The sequence below is a fragment of the Colletotrichum orchidophilum genome (genome assembly GCF_001831195.1).
Source record: "Colletotrichum orchidophilum strain IMI 309357 chromosome Unknown Scaffold_14.1, whole genome shotgun sequence".
NCBI classification, from domain to species: Eukaryota; Fungi; Ascomycota; class Sordariomycetes; order Glomerellales; family Glomerellaceae; genus Colletotrichum; species Colletotrichum orchidophilum.
In genome coordinates, this window is record NW_019172970.1 from 156,489 (window position 1) to 177,834 (window position 21,346).

General features: G+C 53.9%; 7 protein-coding genes across 7 annotated transcripts; 2 read left to right on the forward strand and 5 right to left on the reverse strand.

The window, feature by feature from the left end:
* Window positions 1–162: 162 nt before the first annotated feature.
* On the reverse strand, window positions 163–971 carry CORC01_02463 (chaperonin 10 kDa subunit; the record flags this gene model as incomplete). The annotated part of the gene is made up of 4 exons (XM_022614113.1): window positions 163–190; window positions 301–359; window positions 605–832; window positions 969–971. 4 exons carry the CDS (start codon window positions 969–971, stop codon window positions 163–165), a joined length of 318 nt encoding a protein of 105 aa, XP_022479325.1.
* A 663-nt stretch (window positions 972–1,634) lies between these two features.
* CORC01_02464 (uncharacterized protein) lies at window positions 1,635–4,587 on the reverse strand (the record flags this gene model as incomplete). The annotated part of the gene is made up of 4 exons (XM_022614114.1): window positions 1,635–2,305; window positions 2,356–3,700; window positions 4,063–4,364; window positions 4,521–4,587. The coding sequence occupies 4 exons, from the start codon at window positions 4,585–4,587 to the stop codon at window positions 1,635–1,637; spliced, it is 2,385 nt and encodes a 794-aa protein (XP_022479326.1).
* Window positions 4,588–7,676: 3,089 nt separating this feature from the next.
* CORC01_02465 (50S ribosomal protein L11) lies at window positions 7,677–8,269 on the reverse strand (the record flags this gene model as incomplete). The annotated part of the gene is made up of 2 exons (XM_022614115.1): window positions 7,677–8,012; window positions 8,138–8,269. 2 exons carry the CDS (start codon window positions 8,267–8,269, stop codon window positions 7,677–7,679), a joined length of 468 nt encoding a protein of 155 aa, XP_022479327.1.
* Window positions 8,270–8,725: 456 nt separating this feature from the next.
* On the forward strand, window positions 8,726–10,051 carry CORC01_02466 (uncharacterized protein; the record flags this gene model as incomplete). The annotated part of the gene is made up of 4 exons (XM_022614116.1): window positions 8,726–8,748; window positions 8,808–9,023; window positions 9,087–9,888; window positions 9,947–10,051. 4 exons carry the CDS (start codon window positions 8,726–8,728, stop codon window positions 10,049–10,051), a joined length of 1,146 nt encoding a protein of 381 aa, XP_022479328.1.
* Window positions 10,052–10,830: 779 nt separating this feature from the next.
* On the forward strand, window positions 10,831–11,886 carry CORC01_02467 (histone H4; the record flags this gene model as incomplete). The annotated part of the gene is made up of 4 exons (XM_022614117.1): window positions 10,831–10,973; window positions 11,457–11,544; window positions 11,609–11,671; window positions 11,785–11,886. 4 exons carry the CDS (start codon window positions 10,831–10,833, stop codon window positions 11,884–11,886), a joined length of 396 nt encoding a protein of 131 aa, XP_022479329.1.
* Window positions 11,887–13,095: 1,209 nt separating this feature from the next.
* On the reverse strand, window positions 13,096–14,638 carry CORC01_02468 (acetyltransferase; the record flags this gene model as incomplete). Its single annotated transcript, XM_022614118.1, has 2 exons — window positions 13,096–13,994; window positions 14,524–14,638. 2 exons carry the CDS (start codon window positions 14,636–14,638, stop codon window positions 13,096–13,098), a joined length of 1,014 nt encoding a protein of 337 aa, XP_022479330.1.
* Window positions 14,639–18,471: 3,833 nt separating this feature from the next.
* CORC01_02469 (uncharacterized protein) lies at window positions 18,472–19,487 on the reverse strand (the record flags this gene model as incomplete). Its single annotated transcript, XM_022614119.1, has 2 exons — window positions 18,472–18,827; window positions 18,974–19,487. 2 exons carry the CDS (start codon window positions 19,485–19,487, stop codon window positions 18,472–18,474), a joined length of 870 nt encoding a protein of 289 aa, XP_022479331.1.
* Between the last annotated feature and the right edge of the window lie 1,859 nt (window positions 19,488–21,346).

Here is a 21,346-nt window from a genome sequence, read left to right on the forward strand (position 1 = left end):
GGTTGATGGTAAATCTGAATACTGGGCGGGATTCACCCGCCCTTATTTCGCTCTCATTTTTGGGGTTTCTTTTGATACACGGTATTGTACACACGCCAAAGACCTCGTGGGTATCTTTTCACTTCTTTGTTTTTTCTTTGGAGTTTTGTAGATTTCTCTCTCTTATGACTCGTTGATCTTGGCCAGGATCCTGGAAAAAGGACACTCCAGTTAGCGCCTTTGTCTTCCATGATGTGACAACCGGCTTGGCACCAGCCATGGATTTGGAAGTACGACAGGGTGCTTGGGGTATGGACTTACTCGCTGTCGCGGAAGAGGTGGTACTCCTCCTCACCGACCTTGACGGGGGAGCCGCCGAACTGCATTACATCTCGTTAGCCTACTGGGTCTACGTGGTTGCATCCGTTTACTCTCTTCGTCTTTCCTGCTTCTCACGTCCCCATTATCCAGTACACTATTACCTCTTCTGCCGGCAGAATGCGGGTGAATAGAGTCTTAAATACATAGAGACCTGAAGCTGCAAAGTCCCGATGCTACATGTTCACAGACGGGAATAGGGGTGCGGGAAAAGATGGGTATGAGCGCTGTTGTGCATCGGGCATACCTGGGGAATCAGGACGCGGTCACCGGAGGCGACGCCCATGGGTAACCGCTTTCCGTCTCTGTCAAAGGCACCGGGGCCAACGGCGAGGACCTTTGCCTCGTTGAGCTCCTTGACGGAGGACTCGGGGAGGAAGATGCCGCTGGCGGTCTTGGTCTCGGCCTTGACGCGCTGGACGAGGACGCGGTCCAGGAGGGGGGCGAGGGCACGGATGGAGCGGAAGGAGGCAGACTGTTTTCGTTGTAAGATGTCTGGTCAGCACATGTTTTCACCGGGGGGTGAAGATTATTGTTGCTTTGCAATGCTTCTTCTGAGCAATTGGGAAGCTCCGCCGGGATTACTGGGTAGAATTGTAGTGCCAACGTACCATTGTGACTGTTGATATGAATTGGCAGCAAGAGCGCAACTTTGATCTGTGTAGAGGGATTGACAAATGACGTTCGGAGGGATGTGAAGTCGATACGGAGGACGAACTTTAAGTCTTGAAGCTATTCCAAGAGCTTCCAGAATGTCAACAATTTTTTGGGCCGATCGGCCAAAAGATTTTCCCGATGGCCCCCACCATACCACCTGCTTATTGTCTGATTGGCTGCATGTGCCGAGGAAGAGCAATGTCGTTCATGCCACCAAATTGTAAGGTACTACCAGAACTGGGGACTTTTCCACAGAATGGCTTTCTGTAATGTAAGACAAGGCGTCCATGACACACTCTTGATACCACAAAGGCGAGGGCGGTCAGGCTGACATATTAGGTCTTTGCCAACTAATATTGTTTACCTATCTAATCAATCAATCAATCGCTTGAAACAAGGCAAGGCCGTGAGCTGAGCCGTTGCAACATCTACCTAACCAGAAGACGGACTCCCGTACCACCCAAGCTCCAATGTCATCGCTGTTTCCTCAACCTCGAGGGGTTCATGTCATGCCAAGTGTCTCCTACATCCCGTTCCCTTCCCAAAATCCCATCGACAACCAAAAAACGCCGTTTGAACATGCAATTTCAGGTGACCGTTCCCGTGCAACTACGAATCATCTACTTCTGGGGCTGTGGTGGCTCCAGAGTGTGAAGATGATCCTCTGCGTGCACTACGCGGCCCGGCTCGGGTTGTTGGCAGATGACTGTGTTTGCAACCCAAGGTTCGTCGAGAATCTCTTGCATCGTCGCCCTGTCCTTCACTTTGATCTCCAGCATGCGCCCAATAATGTGTCGACTCTCGCGAGGAAGCAGACGCAAGATCCGCCACGGACCCCTGATGACCTCTTTCTTGTCTGCTGGCTGTTGGCCCTCGGTTTTGGTCGAAGGCTGCGTCACACTTCCCTGTGTTGCATCCCCCTCGCCGTCTTTCTGGACTTCCTTCTGGACGTCCTTCTGACTCTCCTTGTGACTTTCCTTCTGGCTTTCTTTTGCTTCGTGTCTATGAGCATGGTGCTTGCCATCCTCAAAGATGTCTCTCTGAGGAGTATTTGTGAGGTCGTTGGCAGACCTTGACGGCATAATAAGCTTCTTGGGGTCGTGTCCCGGCGTTGGCTCAGCTGCGAAAAGCTTGAATGAGTTGTCCGTCATGCGAGGGACCTTCCATGGAAATCTGCGCAAAGTCATGCAGCAAAAGATGATTGCAAGTGACCAAATATCGACAGCCTGGGGATCGTACTTTCGCTCGTCGTAAACTTCAGGAGCCAAGTAAGGGTCGGAGCCCACGATACCTACAACTAGTCAGCCCACGCATCAAGACACAGTCCAAGACTATACTAACCTGAAGCGAGAACAATATCGCTCTCGAACGGGTACTTGTAAACATGGGCACTGCCAAAATCGATAATTTTCATAATGCCATGCTCACTGACCACGACATTGTCAAGTTTCAAATCCCGATGAGCCAGACCCATGCTGTGGAGATAGGTCACGCCGTTGAGGATCTGCAAGAAGCAGCAGCCGACTTCTTCTCGTGTCATTTTGCCGGTCATGACACACGCAAAAAGATCAAACGGAGCGTATTCCATGACTTCGTACCATTTGCCTTTCTCCTGCACAATGTCCAACGTCTCGATGACATTGCCATGGTGTAGGGTTGATCCGACGCAAAATTCAGCCGTCAGCTTCTTAACGTACTCTTTCTCGGTTTCGTAAGAATGTCTCGGTCGGAATTCCTTGACGGCGAAGACAACACCATCATCACTGCGCTTCATCAGACGAACAGATCCTCCAGCACCTGACCCAAGCACTCTGCCGAGCTTTCCGTATTTTGAAGACAGCCCATGGTCGTCTCCGAACGGAACGTGTTGCGACCCTCTCGTAGGGGGTGTCTTGGTGCCCGAGCGGACTGACGCTGGGGATGCTTCCCTCTTCATTTTGTGATGCCCGCCGACCTTGAAGAATCTCTTGAGGTCCGCAAAGGAGCCTTGTCTACTCGTGATGCTCGCTGAATCATCGTGAGGGACCTGCAGCTCATCACCGTGTCCTTTCAAGTTGCCCAACAGCCCGGAATGTCTTTTGTCGCTTGCTCGGCCCAGGCTCGAAGTGGAACCAGATGGCGAACCGTGCTTGTTCTTCCGGCGCGAAAAAACAAATCTCGAGTCAATCTGGCCGCGCTGAGGAGCCGGAGCCGGTGGTTGACGTTTGTGAGCCGCATAAGGGTCGTTGGCATCTCCGCCTGGCGTCATGGGCTTGGAATAGTATAGTGAGGCTCGAGATGGACTAGATTCTCGCGAAACCGGTACTGATCCTCCAGGACCAACAGAGAACATCCCCTTCCTATGCGATCTGGTGTCGTGCTCTCGATCTTCCGCAGAAGCTGATCGTTGAGGTACCTCCTCCGTCGACTTGCCTCGAATGGGCAATTGTTTACTGCTTGATGATGGTGGTGAGTCCTGAGAAGAGGAGGCCTGAGGAGTGATGACATGGGGATCGCTCGTGGATGACTTGCGATCGTCATTTTGATCACCGCTCCTTCTGGATGTCGGGTCAGATGGATCGGTCCCCGCCGGGGTTAGGGGAGGTGACTGCATCGGATGCGCCGGACCAAACCGCGGCGATTTCGGTCCGCTGGAGTTCGGGGTCGGCAGTCTACTGTTATCAGAGTCTTCTTCTCGCGAGCCGACCTACAAGTAACGGTGGTTTAGTAAGAAGCAAGTTGTGCAGGCTGGTGCGTGCGATGTGGTGACCGACTGGTGTTGTCATGACAGGTTGGGGGTTAAGTGGGATGAGCATGAGACTGATCATTGGAGCTTCCGACGAGGAGCTCCATCGAGAAGAAGCCTCAGATGATTGTAGTGCGAAGACAAGGTGAGATGTTTGGGCAAGGCAAGTCTGAACGTCGAGGCAGAGCTGGTTGGGTAGAGGGGTAGGTAGGACACTTTGAAACACAGCGCATCAAGGCGGACGCCCAAGCCAACAGGAAGCAACGTCAAGAGCCCCCAAGGCCACGCATAAACTGAAGAATTATGACGGGCGGACTACTTACGCGTGATGCAGGTAGTGAGTATGGTTCAAAGCCAAAGACGTTCATCCGGCGCTGCTGCAACGGCGCACCTTGGAGGGACTTTGAGAGAGCTCTCAGCTGATCGGGCGTTACTTCGGCCAAAGACTCGTCTCCATCTCCGGTAGCGGCGTCGGTGGGAGACAGAGTCTCGGTGGGTGATGTCGTGGTGACGGTGGGCGTTATCTCTTCGACGGAAGAAGCGAAGCGAACGGCGGGAGCATCTTGAGGCGTCATCTTGTCGCCTTTGTGGAGATTCGGGTTATCTGGAGCGTTGTGCGTGATTTCTAGGCATTGCGCACAGCGGTCAGCACAAGACGAGATCTGTGTTGAGAATGAGATGTAGGTTTGGGGTGTGAGCGTGGGCGTGGGCGTGGGCGTTGGTGCGTGAAAGATTGGGCGAGTGAGTGTTCATTTGACTGTGACATGCGCAACAGACGAACCGAGGGCGGGGTTGCGCGCGCCGGAACAGACGGAAGGATATGGCGTTTGTACCTGGGACTTTAGCATCCTCTTTCTTAGGATCGCGGGCGGGAGACGAGGTAGCCGTGGGTTTAGCTGGTGCAGTGACAATGGTCTGCTCGTCGTCTGCAGCTTCTCTGGAGTCGAGAAGGACGGTGATGACAGCAGATGGCGGGGAAGAGGAGCGAGAGGAAAGAAAACCGAGACCAGACGACGACAATACGAAGGATCGGGCTTGGAAAAGAGAAAAGTACGGATACCCAGGACTGGATGAGTGTGGATGCCAAATGCGGATGGTGGGGCACTTTGAGGTGCACTAAGGCTAAGGAACCTAAGGCAAGGTAATCACTGCGCGTGGAAAAGGTACCGCTAAAATGCACAGCATATGTAAGTACTCGGTAAGCATTCTAAAACACTGTTGACGGAGGATATCTCCCTGTGATTTGGCGTGTAATTGATCAACCACGTTGTCGCATGCTCTTCTCATCTCACGTCTTTTCCTGTCACTGTTTGGCTTAAGACTTGGATGAATAGGTGAAGAGTAAGGTAACCTGAAGATACATGGTAGGTATGATGGAAGGTAAGTAGACACCGGGACCCGAGGGGGGAATATCAAAGTGAGCCCGAACCCGGCACAGATACGTATCGCAGAATATCGAGTGTGCTGTTCATGGGTCCGCCGACCTCCTGTAACCCATAGCCAGTTCCGAGCCAGGTAAGAGGGCCAGAAAGTATACAATACCTACCTTCCTCTGCTGGTCGGATGAGCTTGGAAAGGGTGCAATCTGAGTGGTCAATAGGGATCGTTATCCATTCCTTATCGGGGAAGCGGTGGACTGGATAAGGTAAGGTAAGACTCCGTGACATGGTACTGGAGCACCTGAGCCGCCGAAAGGGAGCCGAGTGAGGGAAGGGGGACGAATAGGTGCCGTACTTGGCAGTTTACTAGGCACGGGCACCTACGCCCAAAAAACCATGGGTGTATTGCGCGTACGGATATCTGCATCAGGAACCCTGCCGAAGACGAAGCCCTTGGCCCCTTGCCTGCCCTGTGGCGATCGAAATGTTCTATTTTTTTTCTACCTCGCCTTTTACGGATACTGACCTATGGTGCGGGTAAGTATCCCGGCTTCTCTACCTACTGTATACAGTAGACTTCATTCGTGGCCCGTGGTCCGTCGGTCATCGGCTTTTCCCAATATCCCTCCCGAAAGTGCCTCCAAAGTGCCCCCAATTTGCGCCAGGGGCTGGCTTCTTGGCTTCCCATCCGTGACACATGCGACAGCTGTGAGGCGGAACTCGGCCAATCCCTTTGGTCACATTTTCACCGTTTTTACGAATCTCGCAAAACACCAACAAGACACCCATGAATGTTGACGGGGTTTGCCGGCTTCGGCCGCGGCCCGATCTCCGCCAGGCCGAATGACTCTTCCGAGTTCCCGCGTCTCTGAAAATCCTTTCTTCTCATTGCGCCGCTGAGGGCCGAAAGTACTGAAGTCATGGCACCGATCCAGGGCATACCCAACCACCAGGTCAACGAACGCCAATGCGCGCCAGATTATTCGACAATGCACCACTTGCCTAGGCCTGGACGAACGAGTCAGCCCGCAAGGAAACGAACGCACACCAATCCCAAGTCGCCTTCGCCCTCCTTTAACAAACGAACAACAGATTACTTTCTCAGAAGGCAGTCTGAGAAGTCTTCTGAGAAGTCTTCTGAGAAGTTGGGAACGCACATTCGACGACCCACCATAATCCCGTCATCCACCGGCCTACATGAGCCGTGAGGTCCAATTCTCTGTCAGCTTCCAGCTGATGGACAGGAACAGACGGAGCTTTGCTCCCCTCTCCCCCAGCTGCCTACTAACCCGAGACACATTTTCAGAGAACATGCCGAGACGTACCTCGATACCTTGCCTGCCCCTCATCCCGGCCTATCGCCGCATCTCCGGTTCCAGACCGACGAGCCCAGCACAGTGGCGTGGTCGTTGTTGTCGTCCCGGTATTGCACTCACAGCATGAAAACGGCCACTGTTCCGTCACATCACCGGCTTCGAGTCGGTCCCACTCTGGAGGCGTCTTGTTGCAGATGACAGGCTGCTGCTGATGGAACCATTATTCGGGCACGCTGCAAAAAGAGGACGGCTTTCCAGGGGCACAGGGTGTGCAATTCATCTCCATCGGCATTGCCCTGGCATTGTGCCACTGTCTAGATCTGGGCCTGCATTTCATCGCGCTCAGCGGGCCTCCGCTGGGGGGAGCTGAAGCACCTCCTCGCGCGAGCTTCTCAGCGGAAGCTTTGCAGCTTAGGACAGGTCAGAAATTGTCCACGACACCTCACCAACCACGTGCAGGAAGACGTGTAAGCTTCCATTTTCAAGTCTCAATAGTTCTGTCGATCCCGATTGCGAAGCTTCTGGAGACCTTCAGCCAGCTCTTCTCCACTGATGTTCTGGCTTCGCCGCTTGCATATCAATTCTAGACCGCTGATCGCACATCTGACTTTGGACCGACCTTGTCGACTCGTTTCCCCATCTACTTCCGTGCTCAGCACGTCACGATGAGGCTTTTCCATCAAATCCTCCTAACCTGGCACACAGAGCTCTGTTTAGGCCATGCGCCAATCCGCCTTGTGTCGTACTCACGAAGGCGTGCTGCAAATAGACAGCATTTTGTCAGTCTTTTACCATTTCCCGCCAATTTTTTTTTTCCTATTTCTCGAAAAAAAAGGCTAGACGGCTAGTAATGTCGGTCGCCCACGGACGGTCGCTGAACATGCACCGTCGAGCACCAGGAGAAGCATGAGAACGGACTTCGCCTCAAAACGAGACATTCCGACGTCACTGCGCAATTGGGACTTCTGGGGCGCATGAAGCATCCCTTCAGACGTGCCATGTCCCGACCGCGCGGCGCTAGTGTATGAACGTTTTTCTTGTGCCGTGCTCTGCCTTATTCTTGGCGGTTGAGATTCTCATCGTACAGTACCTCCTCCTGCTATTCTAAACTCGCCTCTAGCCTCCAATAATTGTACAGTGGGCACGCTCTTATTCGTCCGAGATGGTATACAAGTGGATGCTTTCCGCGCCTGACTCCGTTTTTATACTTGATTGAAAATAGACTGTCGCAGGACAAGTGCTCTATGGCACAACGTTGATACCAATGGACTTGCACTGGTAGATGACGGAGCGGCAGATCGACTCGAGGCCGAGACCTGATAGACGCATTTCTGTCTGCTTGATCTTGGCGATCTCGTAGACATGCTTCAAGCTGACAGTTCCGACCGTCTCCTTGCCGGGGTTCATTGCGCCCTTCCGCTTGCCCTTCTTGCCGAGAGGCACCTCGGCGGCGTTAAGGAGAAGCCACGATGTGTGAGGTGTGCGAATGTCAAAATGAAATGATCGGTCGCCTCGGACAGTAACTCGACAAGGCATCGGCGTGCCGCTGATGATGTGTGCTGTTCTTGCATTGAACTCCTATAATTGAGCAAAGACGCGTTAGCATTGATCTCAACCATGGCATAACCGCCCCCTTAAAGCACAGATGTTGGGCAGAGAGTGGCATGTGTTGCTTCACCAGGTCCCAAGGGCAAGTCTCTCACCTTGCAAAAGTCCATCGACTTGACACCCTTGCTACCCAGCGCAGGACCGACGGGGGGACTCGGGCTCGCCTGCCCGGCGCCCACGATGAGCTTCACGACCTGGTCGGCAATCGTCGCTCCTCTCTTCGACATGGTGGCGGATATACAGACAAGTCTGCTCGTTGGGAAGGGGAGTAGCAGGTGGGAGGTGATTGGCAGGTGTATGCGCCGCGACAACCAAGCTAGGTTCAATCCATCAGATGCTGCTCACTGTTCGGAGGTGGAAAATTTAGGATCCTTGATGCACCAGCCACGCGCCAACAGTCCAAGCGACCGGGATGCTCGGGGAACGCAGGTCCCACCCTGGTCGCATTAGCCACAGTTTCACCGTCACTGGGTCGTGGGATGACCCCTCGGCCCCTCAGCTGGTTCTTGTTTGGGGCGGTCAACTCAACTTCTTCTCAACTCGGTTTTCCCTTAAGAACACAAACGAGAAGCTTGTTCTCTCATTACCCCGTGTATAAACCTGTTGCATTTTTCCGGCATCGACGACCCCTATTTCCCTACGTTTCTATCCGTCGTCACCTGCCTACACGCCCTGCCGTCAATATGTTCAAGTGGGCGCAACAAAAGTAAAAGCGTTTGCCGTTTCTCTGTTGCGTCAGCCAAGGCTAACCTCTAATTCTGCCAGGCTCGCCGATGTGGCGGGTACCCAAGAGCCCATCTACGGCCCAACAGCTATCAGATCCGTCGCCGAAGAGGCCAAGACGACCACCCATACGCAGATCACCAAGGATGATTTGAAATGGATCGCGGCCGACTCGACCTCAGTCGAGACGCAGAGCTTCTACCTGATGGGCGACAATGGACATCTGGGACTGGCCCAAATCATCTACAGCAACGTTGGGTATGGTGTAGCTTTCAAACCCTCCGCGTCTGTCTCTTTCATACTGACCCAATGTTCGATTAGTGGCATTCGCACGACATGCCAGTTCAACGCCAAGATCTTTTACCCTAACAAGTCGAAACCGACGCTCTGGGAGACCACACAGCTCAGCCACTACGAGGTGAGCGAGGATCGGTTGTCCTTCTACGCCGACGACTGCGCCGTCGAGCTATCCGAGGACGGGACCTACTACACGATCAAGAGCATGAACTCGGAGAACGCCATCGTCAACCTCAAGGTCACCCGCACGTCGCCCGGTTTCCACGCCGGCGAGACGGGCAAGACGCTGTTCGGCACCGACATGTCGAAGCCGTGGGGAACCATGCGCCACGCCTTCTGGCCGCGCTGCGTTACCGAGGGCACCATCACCACCAAGGACGGCGCCGTCGACTTCAAGGGTCGGGCCTTTTACGTGTACGCGCTGCAGGGCATGAAGCCTCACCACGCGGCGGCCAAGTGGAACTTTGTCGACTTCCAGGGCCCCAACTACTCGGCCGTCATGATGGAGTATACCACCCCTCCTTCGTACGGCTCGACCACCGTCAGTGTTGGCGGAATCGCCAAGGACGGCGAGATTATCTACGGCGGTGTCACCCAAACGGCCAAGCACACCAAGGCGAAGAATGATTCCGTGAATGAGTGGCCCGAGCCCGAGGAGATCAAGTTCACCTGGTCCGGCACAGACAAGGACGGCAAGACCGTGGAAGGTGTCGTCGAGGGCTCGCTGGGCGAGAGGCTGGACAGAGTGGATGTGCTGGCTGAGGTTCCCGGCTTCGTCAAGAAGATAGTAGCTGGCACGGCCGGCACTAAGCCATACATCTACCAGGTAAGCTCCAGTCCCATGTCTCAAGTATTCCAACGAGCCAAGCTGATAGCTATTGCAGTACTGCCCGACAGAGACGAAGCTTGTCTTGAAGCTCAAGATTGGAGATCAAGAGATCTCCGAAGAGGGTCTCTGCTTCAGCGAGGCCACTTTCATCTCCGAATAGACATGGATAATGAAATGACGGCGATGGATTCTTGGGTAGTTTTTGCCGGTCTGGTTAGGCGTTCAGATGGGGGCTGTGGTCACTCGTTGATTGGGTACGCAAACTTGTTCTATAAAGCTGTTCTAATACAAATACACACTTTCAATATTCTGAATACGGCTTGCAAGTACTCCTCAACACGAGTAGACGCATCAAGTCTCACATCCTGCTCGCAGACAGCATAGCTTCACTGCTTCGTGCCGTCTCAGCTCAGTCCCCTCAAAAGCTGGGGCATTACGTAGACCCCGACCCCGACTTCTGAGTTCTCTCTTGAAACAAGACATATGACAAACCTTTCGCCTGCAAGTTCCCTGCTCCCGCGACGCAACAGGGGGGGTTCGTACAGTGTCTGCCACGCCTTTCTACGGTGTTTTGGCACGGGGCAGCGCAGCACAGGCCAAGCCGGTCCGATAAGACTGATTAGGCAGGAGCGCTTACTGCCTGCGTCTGAGGTGCGTAAAGCCCCTTGAGCTCTCAAGACTGGTAGGTGGGTGCCTCGAAACACCCAGCCTAAGGTAAGATACCTCAAGGTACAGCTCCCCTACATCAGGTGCTGAGACGCCGAGGTGCTCCGGCCTGCTCAAGAGCATCCCTCCCACGGTCACCACAACAAGCCCCGCTCGTGCACCACCCATCACCACGAAGTGCCTCTACCTTAGACAGGTTGCGACAACCCGAACCGACAACAACCCAAACAACCTCCCTAACCCGGGGGTGTTCCGCGAACTACATCATTCAAGATGCCGCCCATGACTGCGTACCGTGGCGGCCCGGGCGCCAGCAGCGGCGGAGGCAAGCGCGGTACTGCGTCCAGGGTGATGCCCATGGGCGGGAAGTCCAAAACGGTCCTGCTCAACGCGGGCACGGGTGCGAAGCGACACCGGTAGGGCCTATTTTTCCCCATCAGTTTGTTCACTTGTCGTCAGGTGGGATTGGGCTTACTGACCAAGAGAGTAGAAAAATCATGAAGGATTGTATCCGGGGGATTAGTACGTAAAACTTTGACTCTGTTGACGACGAATACACTGTGAAGATGATTAGCTGACCTGTACGGTCTTCTTAAGCTAAGCCTGCTATTCGGTACGTTCGGATTTGACTTGTTAATGAAAGTTCTCTTATTGTATGAATTTCTTTGGTACACCTGGGCGAGGCGGGTAGCCTCGTCTTGCCTGAGATCAGGGCAGTAAAGGGAACTTGAGTCGAGCAGCTACTCCTTCTTTCAGTCTCATCTCACCCACATCATCTTTCTATATTACCTGCCTTACTCACCCCACCTACGCTCGCCCCTCTATAATTCCTATATCCAACCTACCTCATTTCTTGCTTCTAGAAAACCGGTATAATTCTAACCACTCACTTTTCGCAGCCGTCTCGCTCGCCGGGGTGGAGTCAAGCGTATCTCGGCCATGATCTACGACGACGCCCGCGAAGCTCTGAAGAGCTGGCTCGAGTCTGTCAGTTATTCCCTCGCCCACCCCTTGATGTCCTCGACCGACAGTCTAACGGACTCCAACATAGGTCTTGAGGGACTGCGTCACGTACACAGAGCATCGGAAAGCGAAAACCATTACTATCCACGACGTGAGTCTGAATGGCCGGCCTTAACCCCCAAACTTCCTCCTCCTCCTCCCCAGTTCCATGCGGTGGGCTTCCAGCCTTTCCTGGAATGACGGGGTCTAATGTCATTCCCCTAGGTCCTCCATGCTCTCCGCCGCAAGGGCAAACCGATCTACGGCTTCGACCCGGATACGTTTGTCGAGCCAAAGTCGCGCAAGGCAGCAGCGCATCATGACTGAGCATCTTCTACTTGCTCCACGTCAAGAGGGCAAAGGCAAAGCTGGGTTGGCTAAAACGCCAAAAAGGATATCGACCGTCGGAAAGCGCGCAGGATTCTTCAAGCCCTCCTTCACCGCCCCTTTTTTTCCGTCAACGGATTATAGGGCATGTCCTGCGTTACGGTTGAGCGAACATGTCCAAAAAAAAAAAAAAAAAGGTGTCATGGGAATGGAAGCGGAAACTACGCGTGCTTCTGTATGGATTCATCCTCTCGTGGGGCCGTACCCTACAAGACAGGATCATGAATAGTAGGGGTTCCCCATAGATGTGGGAACGCGAGAATAGTCGTCCTCCAAATTCGACAGGGGGGAGGGGAATCATTCGACTACGCAGAAAAATGGAAAGAACTGGGGGATATCGTCCGGATATCGTATCTCGGGGACGAGAAAGGAATGATTCCGTACATGTTGGAACGACGAAATACGCATAATCGGAGCCATGAAGATAGTGCTATACGAGCAGCAAAAGAATCTCACGGTGCGCCGGCTTGGACTCTTGGGACGCAGGGGGTAGATGCGAGGACAAAGCGAGCCTCAACTGTTACAGCAATCGTAACCAAACACGCTGTGGAAAGGCGAGCAGGTCTCTGACTAGGGGCTTGACAAATACATGGCACTATGAAATGACCGAGAGGATTTCAACGACACGTTTCGCATACTAGATATGATATTGGTTGTGAAGAACACGTTCATGTGTTGCCAAAGGAAGGGGCCATATTAGGCAGACAGTGAAAGAAGGTTCTTGATTTCAATGTAAAAATCCATTTCCCCCTCCAAGCCACACTTCTGGTGGTATCTTGATTTGTGTCCGCGTTTCCGCACCCTATGTAGAAGGGGGATATCACAATAGTTCTTCCGCAATTTTTTTCTTTCTATACAAAAACTGTATAATCGCCACCGAGGCGCCAGTAAAAATCCGTTTGATAACGAGGGGTATCGTTTGAATAAGACGTTGAAAAAGAAAGATGCCACAGGAAGACGGCGGCATGCAATTGAAACCGTCGGCGCTTTCCAAGGCTCTAGGGTATAAATAATCAATTTCCAGTCCATCGCCGCCAGATGCCCAAGAACGGGGCGATAAAGCCAATAAAAAAAGTTGCAAATAAATTGTAGCAGTACGAGATAGAACAAATGTCTGTTATTTTAGCTGGTTAGGGACGACGAAGGTCTTCACCTCTTCTTCCTGGTGAGCTCCCGCTCAGCCAGCACGCCGTCGAGCGTCTTGGCGGCCCAGCGCTCGCGCTTCCTAAACACGCCGTTGAAGAATTCGGGCATGACCATGCGGCTATTCGCATGCTCGAGCGCGAAGCCGACCTCGGCGTCCTTGCCGCACCGCTCGCGGGTGATGCGGACGGCCTCATCGAGCATGTCGGTGCCGACGCCCTTGCCACGGTAGCGGAGCTTTGTCGTCCAGGCGCGGATGATGCCCTTGCCGCCTCGGAAGCTGGAGGCCTTGTTGCGGCGTCTGCTGCTAAAGGTCGAGGCGACGGCGGGGCTCGCGGGCTCGAGATGCAGGACCAAGGTGCCGACGAGTTCGTTGCCAAAGCGGGTGCCCAAGACGAGGTCCTCCTCATCGGCGGAAGCATCGGGGTGGGGTCGGATGAAGGACCACGACATTTGTTCGGCGAGAGGCAGGAAGCCGCTCGTTGCCCAGCGGATTGCGAGGAGGTAGGTCATTATAATGCCAATGAAGAGGGTGAAGGCCAAGCCAATGTCGCCTTGGCGGGCGTAGGAGTACTGGTAGGCGACGCCAAGGGTCAATGTGAGGCCTGCAAGCGGCACAGGGTGGAAGACGAGTGAGTAGGCCGCCTGTTGGCGCTGCTGGGCAATGGAATCCGCCACGAGATGGAGGGCCTCAGCCTTGTCCTCGCGGGTGGATAGAATTTCGAGCGACAAGGGGGGAATATCGTCGAGGGGGTCGAGGGTCTGGGATGTTGCCAATGGAGATGGTGCTGCCGGGCGATGGGTACTGTTGGGAGCCACCGTCGGCTGAAGGACGGGCGTGTTTGTGTTGGACGACATGGCGGAAGGGTTCAGAACCAAGTTAGCGCGAAGAAATGTGAAGAAGGCTAGACAGACAAGTCAGTAATTTCGTCGTGATGTCGGGCCCAAGTTGAGAGCTTTGATCGGAGCCAAGTGAAGAGCCAAGTGAGATGCGGTCATGTGGAGTGAGTTGCGAGGTTGTAACAGACAGGATGAAAAGTTTGTCAATAGTTGAGATGAGATTTTTGTGTTCCACGTCCTCTTCTGGATTGGTCTAGATTCACCGGGGGGGCCGATAGCCGTGAACGTGGCCGAAACTTTCGGCGCTTTTGTTGCACGTTTTGAAGAAGCCAGATCCCCAAATGGCCCTGCCAGAGCGTTGGATTTGAGATTGGATGAACTTGATGACGATATGTTGGGGGTTTTGGGTGGACGGGTGAGTGAGTTGTCAAAGAGACGAGTACGAGGTGAGGTTTGACTAGAATGCCAAGAAGAGAGGGAAAGGACTGACGTTGAAGAACAGGTGGCCAAGACAAAGAAAAAGAGCCGCAGGACAGATAGACAGGGGGGGAAGAGTGTAAAATATTAGAAATTAGAAATCGTGCTAGTTCTTACCTGCGCTTGTCTTGATGGCGGGGACTGCATGGTTGAAGGTATCGGTAAGGGCATTGTGAGAATGCCAGTTACTCACGTTGAGCTCGCGGATGCCCATGTGGTGTGGTGAATCCATCTTATTGGCCCGTTGGTCTAGTCGAGTTCGCGACCCGGTTTGTTTGCTCTCTGTCCGGTCCTGGAAGGAGAAAAAGTCGCTTAGGCGGGCAATTGTAAGGATACGTCCTGGCAGGCGTGCTCTCACTGCTAGTGAGAACCGCTGACAACTGGGAATAAAGACGCCGGGTCGGGGTGGTTGGAAATGGGAGGGTCGGGGCTGGTTGAATTCTTAGTGGCGGCAGCTGGCGACAGACGATGGTAAGCGCCAGGCGGGAAGACACAGCATACGACAGGGCTTTGCCGAAGCTCAAGATGGATGCTGGTCTCGTGAGGTCGAAAAGTGACGGAAGACTGAGAGGACCCTGTCACGGTAGGAGGGGTTGCAGCATGAGTCGATGGGTTCGTCTATCGTCTATATATCCTCCGATGGCCAGGTCGTCCAAAAGATCCCAAATACGTCGTTCGTTTGTGTCTTTGGCGTTGATGGTGGCTGGAATGTCCAGGGAACAGTGTATTTTGGTGGCCGTTGCGTTATGCCGTTGGGTATTAGTAGTTATCGCCGGTAAGGTTGGTCTGGTCAAGGTCTGTGGGGCCTGGTCTTGGACTTGGGACTTGTCTGTTGGTTTGTATCGGCCGTTGGACTTGCACACAGACAGGCAAGATGAATCGCCCGCGCACCCGTCGTCGGGGATCCCGTCCCAAAGTGGCTGGTGAAGAGGCTGTTTAGAGGAATATCTAGGGGGAGGGAAGAAGCGGAATGGAACTGAAAGGATTAAATAGAGAGTAAGAAGGGTCTTCTAGTTTTGGTTCCTCGACCCCCCCGTCCTTCGTCCAACAAGATGGGAAGACTAATAAGTGGGAAATGAAAAAGAAAATGGCTTGGGACCTTAAAAATCTGCAGACAAAAGAAAATTTCTGAAGAGTGGGTGGACTTTGGTTAAGTAGGAGTGGTAGGCCTGGGCTGGATAGGTCCGGGGATGAGAGCTGCGAACATGGGATGGGCATGGAGAGCGAAAAAACGAGAAAGATTGTCGTCGTGTGCGCGTGCGAATGGGAACCTCCTTCAAACCAAGCTTCGAAACGAAGTACCTCCGCCGCTAGACGTACGGCACAGCCAAGTTACTTTGGGTACTTTGGCTCCTTTGGGTCACTTCTCCTTCAGCTCGAACCAGGGCTGCTGTCTTGCTGTCTTGCTGCTCGCTTTTCTGGAAAACCCCCAACCTGGAAGTGTCATGTATCTCCTTTCTTGCTGCGCTGGTTTTTTTTTTGTTGGTGGCTTGATGCATGTGGGTGAGCTAAACGTGAGGTATACCGCATGTTTCCGCCATATCAACCCTAACATCCGTATCATTGGGTCGGATGGCACCACTGGTTGGTTGTTTCTGCCGTCTCTTGGCTCCTCTCTCTCGTCTATCTTTCCGCGTTGACGCCAGTACTTGGGTCCATCTGGAAGAGTTACATGAAGACACACACACGCACTTCTCTCTCTCTGTCACTCTCTCTCTTTTCCTCACACATACACCCCCCTGGTCGACGTGCTCCTCGCGCCAGCGCCAGCGTCGCGCGTGCTGGGTTGCTGGGACACGAAAGAAGCCGGGATGGGATGGGCACTTGGGGAGGGCTGGGAACGATTGCAGCAAGCAGCAACAGCTACTGCAAGAAGCAGGGCAAATCCGCACCTGCCGTCTTGCAGATTTTTGATAAGGGTCCCCCCTCTGATCCCTCCCCGTGTCACCGTGTCACCGTGTCTCCGGGGCTTCTCACAGGCTCGATAAGGCGGAACCATGGGAACGCCAATCATGTCTGGCGGGCCCGCCGCCGTGGCTTGTCAAGCCCAAACAAGGCGGCGAGCGTGCTGCCAGCGTCTGGGACCAACGGACGGGGTGGGTGGTGGGGGGAAAGACTCAAAAGACTGAGAGACTGTGACCTTGCCCAGACCGAAGTGGGTGGTGGGGCCATGGCCTGGTGAAGGGGTCCTTGTCAGTGAGTTGAGTGTCAGGATCCGATCCAACGCAACGAGACCCAGTGCATCATGGATGTGGCTTGTTCCCTAGCCTGCCCCCTCCCCCCTGGGTAGGGTAGAGCAGTCGTCCCCTGGTCTCCCCGGTCTCCATTTGATGGCCTAGGCCCTGATTCTCCGAACCATCGTCTAATTTATTTTGGCGCCTGTCTAGGTGCGATGGTCTTTGAAGCTGGCGGTTTCGAAGAGTCGTCATTCGTCGCAGCTCTAGGCCGGCAAGCCATCGAGAGTGAGCTGTTGACGATGCACAGGCCATGCAATGTGTACTTATCTTCGTGTTCTTGAGAGATGAGAGATGAAATGTGGGAGGTTCGCATATCCCTCTCTCTTCCTATCCCTTGCCTTCCCTCCCCCGCCGACAATGGATATCAGACTTATCGGGGAGTACACGTGTAGGCGCGGATGGTGGGCTTGGCAACGGGTGGTGGCATTGGCGAAGACCTTGCGTCGCTGATTGTCGATTCTGCAAGATGCTCTATCTCTGGCGTCACTCTGAAGTCCCCGAAGCCGTCCGTGTAGGTGGTGCTGGACTGGTGGTGGTTGGGTGTTGGGGCTCCTTAGGGGATGGATGGACAACGCCATTTTGAGGGTGGTGGGATGAGTGTGATGGGATTGGACTAAATCGGATTGGATGTCTTGGAACTGATAGCGAATATGCCCGGCAGGTTGGCCGCAGAGCAGCGAGCGGCTGGTCCGGCCGCCGAGGTAAGAAGAAGAAAATCTGACGACTCGGCTCGACATGGGCAATGATGCGAGTGAGGCAAGTTGCAGCAGCACTGCTTTGATGCCTGGTCAACAACTAAAAGAATGTCTGATTGGGGACAGCTCCTTCCAGCTCACACTCTCTCGCTCTCTCTTCCATCCCTGTTGCCATGTCTTGCTAGGAGGGCATGTTCATTTGGTTCGTACTTTCCCGGGGAATCACGCTTCTTGCTGATTCAGAGATCCTTTCCGGCGTAGCCTCGGATATCTTCACCGTGCACGAGGGAAATTGACGGCAGAGTACGGACGGTGATGGCTGCGGGGCGAGAGTTTGTCCATTTGATTCAGTCAATGACTCGAGTTCTCGAGGTAGGATGCGTACTCCGTGCCGTATCCATACTTTCGGGGGGAAGTCGGTCTCAACCAACATCGACACACCATTCCAGCTTCCAGGTATCCAGCCATCCCATAGTACTATCTACCTGATGTGCACCACGATGTGACGTCCGCACTTGGGAAGTCTAACCCCAAATTGACTTCCCCCCTACCCCCTCCCCTCCCCCAGAATGAGCTTCACAGGCATCTACATGGTACCACCAGCAACATCCTTGCGGGCGCCAATCACGGCTAACCCGCGCGGTTGCTACCCTTTCCTTTCGTCTCTCTCCTGTGAGTTTTGCCTGCCGTCTCATTGCTCGGAAACCCCCACCAGAGCCAATATCTAAAGTCTGTCCTGCCGCCGAAGGAGGATCGACCGTTCATAGCATTCATTGCCTTATCTTTGAACAGACTGCAACGCTGCAAAAAAGCGACGGCGACGGCGACGGCGACGGCGACGGCGACGGCGACCTCAAACAAGCAAGATAAGAGGCCCTGCACAATGACGTGCCACATCATCTCCGCGAGGCCAATAAGACTATAAACCGAGGTGATAAGGTTGATATCCCCAGGGACAATCTGTTCAAAGCGCGATGTCGTAATATACTCAAAATGGCTAGCTAAAGTTCATCTATTGACTTTTGAAAGTCTTTTATTAATGTGACCTCTACAAACCCACGGGCCTTGCCAAATCAGTACGTAACATGTAGACCTAGCCGGCTAATCCTAATGATTATTGAAACGCTATCCATCTAGATCCCACTGGAAGTAGCAACCGCGGGAAGCAGTGACGTCTCCCCAATGATCCAAGACTCGGAGACGATCGAGCAGACGGCTCCGGCCGGGTTCGCGAAACCGGCTACCGTGTACAGACCCGGGGGCAGTGTGAGCGTGCCGTTGGCCACGGCCGACGTCGTCGGTTCCACAAAGGGGGGACCCGGGGTGAGGGTCGTGGCGAAGCTGCTGACTGTGGTGGTCAAATTACCGCCGGGGCCGGTGGTGACGATGGTGCTGCCGAGGGTGGTCACGGTCGTGCCCGGCGGGGGCACGGTCGTTGCGGAGGTGGTGAGGGAGCTGCTTAGGCCGCCGCTGTTTTGGCATGTGGATGCTTTTCCGGGGTGTTAGTGGCCATGTGTCTTACTACTCCTTTTTTTTTTATACTTTTTATAAAATCAAAAAAAAAGCAAATGAAAAAGAAGGGGAGGGTGGAGGGGGACACCAAAGAAGAGAAAGATCAGCATAGTAGAAACTCACCAATGATGGGACCGAGTTGGACCGGTGCACAATTCGCCGGGTAGGACACGCTTGGGTCAGCAAACGTCGCATAAACCTGCCCCGAAGGATCCTGGCAGAACCCGGCCTGGCCGCCAAAGAAGTTGGCGTTCGCCCAGGTCAGCGCGCCGTTGTTGAGGCTGAAGGTGACGGTGACGCTGCCCGGCGGGCTGATGGGGCGGAGGGGAATGAAGGGCGTCCCCGGGTTCATGGAGATGACCAAGTCGTCTACGACGAGCTGACCGAGAGTGTTGAGGCTAAAGGTCGCCGCCACGCCGCAGTCGCTGACGATGGGGGCGGCGTTGGTGTCGATGAAGCCGCCGGCCGTCTGTCGCTTGTTGATGCTGCGGTGCCGGCTGGCGGGGGTCGATGGTTGAGGGGCACCGCCGGCGAAACCGGCGAGGTCGGAAAAGGAAGCATCGGGGATGGCGCTCGCGTGGGTTGCCGCCGTGTAGGATGCGGCAGCTAGTGCCGCGACTTGCTTAAGTCCAACCATTGTGGGAGTGAACTTGGAAGATGCACCAGAACTGACCCCTGCAAATAAATGGAACTTGACGAGCGAGGGACCGACAAGAGCAGTGGAGGACTGGCAGGCCTGCTATTGAACGAGTGACTAAACGAGGGTGAGCAATGGAAAGATTGGACACTAGTAAACTCTCAAGGCCTCTCAACGACAGGGGAGGTTTCTGTATATAACGTAGAGAGTTCCTGCTTGTGTGACCACGGCCATCGAATGAAAGGTCAGATGAATATTAAACATTTGCTCGCCAGTCTGGAATGTATGAAATGAAGCTCACAGCCCAACGAGGGGCGGACGACGATTGATGCATGTGATGCGCATTCCTCAGCTTCATGGCTGAGGTAGAGGTGAGGGAGGGTAGAAGGCGAGCAATGATGTGTGCTTTTCAGAACACAGAAAATAATCGTTGGAACCATCGACTGTGCATTCGTTACTAGTTGACTACAAACAGATGGCTATTTCGTTTTTTGGCGCCTCTGAACTCGTCTCTTAACTGATCTCTTGAGTAGTGAACTCAGACCGACAGCTTCCATCGCCAGCTCTAGGTCTTTGCTGCTGAATTTGGGGGTGAGACATTGACATTGGATAATCTGGGATGGCATGTCGTCAACTGTTGGACGTCTGGAGGCCATAGATATCAGCCGCAAACAAAGTCTCAGAGCGGACTGGCGGCCCGGGGTCAGGTAATAGCTTCATTTTACCCGGTACCCATTGGAAATTTCGGGCCGAACACATCGAGATACATCACTATCAGCTTCTTCCTCGCATCTCTGTCGAGGGCCCGAGGCAAGGTCCGGCTGACAGTGACCAAGCTTTGCTGCATCTGACGAACTTTCTGGCGCGCGTTACTCCCTTCGCGAGCCAGAAGTGAGAGGGGAGAAACACATCTTCCAGGCTTAATGACTGCTGGCGTTGTGTGGCATGAAGTGTAACCACTGGGTAGGAATGCGAATAAGTCGCGATGCAGACGAGCTATTGGTCAGTGTCCGAATTTGAGACTGGTTGACCAAGGAGACCGTCGCTGGGCATCTTTCCAAAAATCACAAGGTATCCGTACCTCCGCCGCCTTCCAGGGCATTTTCGAATAGAGACTCAAGCTTTCTGTAAAGAGTGCAGCTGTTGCCGATTGAGTTAACAGCGCGGCTCTGAGTGGAGCTGGTTTGGTAGTATGTCTGCAACGGCTGACGTACTCGAGTCGATGCTGAACCCCGTCGAGGATCAATCTGTAACCGACTTCTGCAAGCTGGAAGTCGACTAAAACAAACTCCCCGCATCTGGGCCAGGCTCCCTGCTGGACAAGCCCAGGGCGACTAGCCAAAGTCAAGATGTTTTGGTTCGCTTGGAGTTGTGCTCTCATTCGCCCCGGGCTTTTAAGGAGCTGGCTCGTGATTATGCAAAGGGCCCGCGGGAGCCGCTTTGTGTAGTGGTCGGGTTGAGACTTTGCTCGCCAAGGGAGGGCATCTCAAAGTCTCGATTTTCGTCGACTCAACGGCCCGCCGTTGACGCATGTCTGAGCCCCCATCTTCTCTCTATCGTCCTTTGGGGGATCTGATTGGACTGTGCCGCCCTGCAACATGAATCCTTAGCTATGCGGTTCAAAGGAACGGCCGAGGGATGCCATAACCCCGGCGATCCGCCCACATGCCCGATATTTGAAACAGCGGTTCAGTAGCTTTGCAGCACGTATGCTGTGGCAGCTGTGCCCCCCTTTGACGATCGCCCTTTCCCCGAAGAAGCCTCTCTTCTCTTTTTTTTCTCCCTTTTTTTGTGGTCTGTCTGATCCGGTGTCGTGAGATGCTCGCTTCCTTGAACGAAAGTTGCGGCACCTACTGCAT